Raw genomic sequence first — 6,000 nt, forward strand, 5'->3', positions numbered from 1 at the left:
AGCCTTTTTTTTAAATATATAGAATTTATTAAGCCTTTTTTTAAATATACAGAATTTATTAAGCCTTTTTTTAAATATATAGAATTTATTAAGCTTTTTATTTAAATATACAGAATTTTTTAAACTTTTCTTTTTAAATATACAGAATTTTTTAAGCTCTTTTTAACATATACAGAATTTTTTAAGCTCTTTTTAACATATACAGAATTTTTTAAGCTCTTTTTAAAATATACAGAATTTATTAAGCTTTTTTTTTTAAATATACAGAATTTATTAAGCTCTTTTTTAAAATATACAGAATTTATTAAGTTTTTTTTTTTTAAATATACAGAATTTATTAAGCTCTTTTTAAAAATATACAGAATTTATTTGTCTTTTTTTTTTTTAAATATACAGAATTTATTAAGCTCTTTTTTAAAAAATACAGAATTTATTAAGCTTTTTTTTTAAATATACAACATTTATTTGTCTTTTTTTTAAATATACAGAATTTATTAAGCTCTTTTTTAAAAAATACAGAATTTATTAAGCTTTTTTTTAAATATACAACATTTATTTGTCTTTTTTTGAAATATACAGAATTTATTAAGCTCTTTTTAAATATACAGAATTTATTAAGTTTTTTTTTGAAATACAGAGAATTTTTTAAACTTTTCTTTTTAAATATACAGAATTTATTAAGCTTTTTTTGAAAATATACAGAATTTATTAAGCTCTTTATTTTTTTAAATATGCAGAATTTATTAAGCTCTTTTTAAAATATACAGAATTTATTAAGCTCTTTTTTAAAAATATACAGAATTTATTAAGCTCTTTTTAAATATACAGAATTTATTAAGCTTTTTTTTTAAATACACAGAATTTATTAAGCTTTTTTTGAAATACACAGAATTTATTAAGCTGTTTTTAATATACAGAATTTATTAAGCTCTTTTTAAAAATATACAGAATTTATTAAGCTATTTTTTTTAAATATACAGAATTTTTTAACCGTTTTTTACAGAATTTATTAAGCTTTTTTGAAATATACAGAATTTATTAAGCTCTTTTTTAAAATACACAGAATTTATTAAGCTTTTTTTTAATATACAGAATTTATTAAGCCTTTTTTTTTAAATATACAGAATTTATTAAGCTCTTTTTAAAATATACAGAATTTATTTGTCTTTTTTTTTTTAAATATACAGAATTTATTAAGCTCTTTTTAAAATATACAGAATTTATTTGGCTTTTTTTAAATATACAGAATTTATTAAGCCTTTTTTTAAATATACAGAATTTATTAAGCCTTTTTTTTTAAATATATAGAATTTATTAAGCTTTTTATTTAAATATACAGAATTTTTTAAACTTTTCTTTTTAAATATACAGAATTTTTTAAGCTCTTTTTAACATATACAGAATTTTTTAAGCTCTTTTTAAAATATATGGAATTTTTTAAGCTCTTTTTAAAATATATGGAATTTTTTAAACTTTTCTTTTTAAATATACAGAATTTTTTAAGCTCTTTTTAAAATATATGGAATTTTTTAAGCTCTTTTTAAAATATACAGAATTTATTAAGCTTTTTTTTTTTTTAAATATACAGAATTTATTAAGCTTTTTTTTTTTTAAATATACAGAATTTATTAAGCTCTTTTTTAAAATATACAGAATTTATTTGTCTTTTTTTTTTAAATATATAGAATTTATTAAGCTCTTTTTTAAAAAATACAGAATTAATTAAGCTTTTTTTTTTAAATATACAACATTTATTTGTCTTTTTTTTTAAATATACAGAATTTATTAAGCTCTTTTTTAAAAAATACAGAATTTATTAAGCTTTTTTTTTTAAATATACAACGTTTATTTGTCTTTTTTTTAAATATACAGAATTTATTAAGCTCTTTTTTAAAAAATACAGAATTTATTAAGCTTTTTTTTAAATATACAACATTTATTTGTCTTTTTTTTAAATATACAGAATTTATTAAGCTTTTTTTTTTTTTAAATATACAGACTTTCTTTAGCTTTTTTTAAAATATACAAAACTTTTGTAACCGTTTCCCTGAATGCGCAGAATCTCTCTTGAACTCTACATTATATGGTCATCCAGTCATATGTGAGCTTTGCCGTTCCCATCTTACATCGACGTTTGTCTAACCCTTCCTATAATACATAAAACTTCTAGACTTGCTTATCGTTCACATTCTATAGCTCTTCCTATTATAGACCCAGTCTCATTCAATATCAAAAAATCTAGAAAACAATGTGATGAACTACAAAACTTTCATTCACAGATTTGGTTTTTTTTTGTTTTTTTGTTTCTTTTTTTATTCACAGATTTAATTTAAATAGTTGTTTTTTTTTTTGTTCTTTTGTTTTTTTTTTCTTTTCTGTTTGTTTTTTATTCACAGATTTAATTTAAATAGTTGTTTTTTTTTTGTTCTTTTGTTTTTTTTTTCTTTTTTGTTTGGTTTTTATTCACAGATTTAATTTAAATAGTTGTTTTTTTTTGTTCTTTTGTTTTTTTTTTCTTTTTTGTTTGGTTTTTATTCACAGATTTAATTTAAATAGTTGTTTTTTTTTTGTTCTTTTGTTTTTTTTTTCTTTTTTGTTTGGTTTTTATTCACAGATTTAATTTAAATAGTTGTTTTTTTTTTGTTCTTTTGTTTTTTTTTTCTTTTTTGTTTGGTTTTTATTCACAGATTTAATTTAAATAGTTGTTTTTTTTTTTGTTCTTTTGTTTTTTTTTTCTTTTTTGTTTGGTTTTTATTCACAGATTTAATTTAAATAGTTGTTTTTTTTTGTTCTTTTGTTTTTTTTTCTTTTTTGTTTGGTTTTTATTCACAGATTTAATTTAAATAGTTGTTTTTTTTTTGTTCTTTTGTTTTTTTTTTCTTTTTTGTTTGGTTTTTATTCACAGATTTAATTTAAATAGTTGTTTTTTTTTTGTTCTTTTGTTTTTTTTTTCTTTTTTGTTTGGTTTTTATTCACAGATTTAATTTAAATAGTTGTTTTTTTTTTGTTCTTTTGTTTTTTTTTTCTTTTTTGTTTGGTTTTTATTCACAGATTTAATTTAAATAGTTGTTTTTTTTTTGTTCTTTTGTTTTTTTTTTCTTTTTTGTTTGGTTTTTATTCACAGATTTAATTTAAATAGTTGTTTTTTTTTTGTTCTTTTGTTTTTTTTTTCTTTTTTGTTTGGTTTTTATTCACAGATTTAATTTAAATAGTTGTTTTTTTTTTGTTCTTTTGTTTTTTTTTTCTTTTTTGTTTGGTTTTTATTCACAGATTTAATTTAAATAGTTGTTTTTTTTTTGTTCTTTTGTTTTTTTTTTTCTTTTTTGTTTGGTTTTTTATTCACAGATTTAATTTAAATAGTTGTTTTTTTTTGTTCTTTTGTTTTTTTTTTCTTTTTTGTTTGGTTTTTATTCACAGATTTAATTTAAATAGTTGTTTTTTTTTTGTTCTTTTGTTTTTTTTTTCTTTTTTGTTTGTTTTTTATTCACAGATTTAATTTAAATAGTTGTTTTTTTTTTGTTCTTTTGTTTTTTTTTTCTTTTTTGTTTGGTTTTTATTCACAGATTTAATTTAAATAGTTGTTTTTTTTTTGTTCTTTTGTTTTTTTTTTCTTTTTTGTTTGGTTTTTTATTCACAGATTTAATTTAAATAGTTGTTTTTTTTTTGTTCTTTTGTTTTTTTTTTCTTTTTTGTTTGTTTTTTATTCACAGATTTAATTTAAATAGTTGTTTTTTTTTTGTTCTTTTGTTTTTTTTTTCTTTTTTGTTTGGTTTTTATTCACAGATTTAATTTAAATAGTTGTTTTTTTTTTGTTCTTTTGTTTTTTTTTTCTTTTTTGTTTGGTTTTTATTCACAGATTTAATTTAAATAGTTGTTTTTTTTTTGTTCTTTTGTTTTTTTTTTCTTTTTTGTTTGGTTTTTATTCACAGATTTAATTTAAATAGTTGTTTTTTTTTTGTTCTTTTGTTTTTTTTTTCTTTTTTGTTTGGTTTTTATTCACAGATTTAATTTAAATAGTTGTTTTTTTTTTGTTCTTTTGTTTTTTTTTCTTTTTTGTTTGGTTTTTATTCACAGATTTAATTTAAATAGTTGTTTTTTTTTTGTTCTTTTGTTTTTTTTTTCTTTTTTGTTTGGTTTTTATTCACAGATTTAATTTAAATAGTTGTTTTTTTTTTTGTTCTTTTGTTTTTTTTTTCTTTTTTGTTTGGTTTTTATTCACAGATTTAATTTAAATAGTTGTTTTTTTTTTGTTCTTTTGTTTTTTTTTTCTTTTTTGTTTGGTTTTTATTCACAGATTTAATTTAAATAGTTGTTTTTTTTTTGTTCTTTTGTTTTTTTTTTCTTTTTTGTTTGGTTTTTATTCACAGATTTAATTTAAATAGTTGTTTTTTTTTTGTTCTTTTGTTTTTTTTTTCTTTTTTGTTTGGTTTTTATTCACAGATTTAATTTAAATAGTTGTTTTTTTTTTGTTCTTTTGTTTTTTTTTTCTTTTTTGTTTGGTTTTTATTCACAGATTTAATTTAAATAGTTGTTTTTTTTTTTGTTCTTTTGTTTTTTTTTTCTTTTTTGTTTGGTTTTTATTCACAGATTTAATTTAAATAGTTGTTTTTTTTTTGTTCTTTTGTTTTTTTTTTCTTTTTTGTTTGGTTTTTATTCACAGATTTAATTTAAATAGTTGTTTTTTTTTTGTTCTTTTGTTTTTTTTTTCTTTTTTGTTTGGTTTTTATTCACAGATTTAATTTAAATAGTTGTTTTTTTTTGTTCTTTTGTTTTTTTTTCTTTTTTTTTTTGTTTTTTATCCACATATTTAATTTAAATAGTTGTTTTTTTGTTTTTTATTCACAGATTTAAATAGTTGTTATTTTGTTCTTTTTTATTTTTTTGTTTGTTTTTGTTTTTATTCACAGATTTAATTCAAATAGTTGTTTCTTTGTTTTTTTTTGTTTTTTTGTTTTTTTTTTATTCACAGATTAAATTTAAATAGTTGTTTTTTACTTTTTTATTCACATATTTAATTTAAATAGTTGTTTTTTTTTTGTTTTTTTATTCACAGATTTTATTTGAATAGTTGTTTTTTTTGTTTTTTTGTTTTTTTTATTCACATATTTAATTTAAATAGTTGTTTTTTTCTTTTTTATTCACATATTTAATTTAAATAGTTGTTTTTTTTTTGTTTTTTGTTTGTTTTTTTATTCACAGATTTTATTTGAATAGTTGTTTTTTTTGTTTTTGGGGGTTTTTTTTTGGTTTTTTTTCTTTTTTTTTTATTCACAGATTTAATTTAAATAGTTGTTTTTTTTTGTTTTTTGTTTTTTTTACTTACCTTTCATTCAACAAAATTATTTTCTCAAAATCCGAAGGCACAATCGCGACACACAAGGCTGCTCTGACACCAACCTGTAAAAACCAAGAGACTTTTTAAAAACGTGTCTGTAGGATTGGAATACTGGATAGTCTAATTTATACTTCCGAGATCATAATATCTAAAATTCGCAAATGGACACCGTTTCTTTCCTTTTTCTTGATCAAGTTAAAAAAATTTCCACTGTGCTGTCGTCTCGAGTGTTTGTCTTTTTCATGTAATAAAGTGAAACTATTTGAACGCAAACAATAGCTTTCCTGGCCCCCAGCCAGTTTTAAAAACAACATTCATTTCTGCGCATGCGTTGCAACTCCTATAATTCTTAATTGCATTACGAACTCATTGAATTCACTGTCCTCTTTGGCCTAATGGTTAGTGAGGAAAACTAATTACCCTACAGTTTCGAGTTCAATCCCACCTCTCTCTCTCTATCTTTTTTTTTTTTTAATTTCTGTCCTTGTGCCAATATCCTCCACCTGCAAAAATGTTAATTACCAACTCATTGAATTCACAATCCTCTTTGGCATAATGGTTAGCGTGAAAAACTAATTACCCACCTCTCTCTCTATCTTTCTTTTTTATTTAACCACGTGGAAGCCATTCTTAACATTGCTTTGCCCTTGTGCCAATCTCCTCCA

General features: G+C 19.0%; 1 protein-coding gene across 3 annotated transcripts in view; it reads right to left on the reverse strand.

Annotated features, from left to right (window-relative positions):
* The window catches only part of LOC145271151 (putative deoxyribonuclease TATDN3), a 62,945-nt gene that overhangs the window by 37,300 nt on the left and 19,645 nt on the right, over positions 1-6,000 (reverse strand). For all 3 annotated transcript variants that reach the window (XM_080126689.1, XM_080126688.1, XM_080126687.1), the window contains one exon: positions 5,324-5,397. In XM_080126689.1, the coding sequence (XP_079982815.1) occupies positions 5,324-5,397 (74 nt within the window). The remainder of the gene's footprint in view (positions 1-5,323; positions 5,398-6,000) is intronic.

The sequence above is a fragment of the Euprymna scolopes genome, chromosome 46 (assembly GCF_053919585.1).
Source record: "Euprymna scolopes isolate OS-2025 chromosome 46, ASM5391958v1, whole genome shotgun sequence".
Lineage (NCBI taxonomy): Eukaryota > Metazoa > Mollusca > Cephalopoda > Sepiida > Sepiolidae > Euprymna > Euprymna scolopes.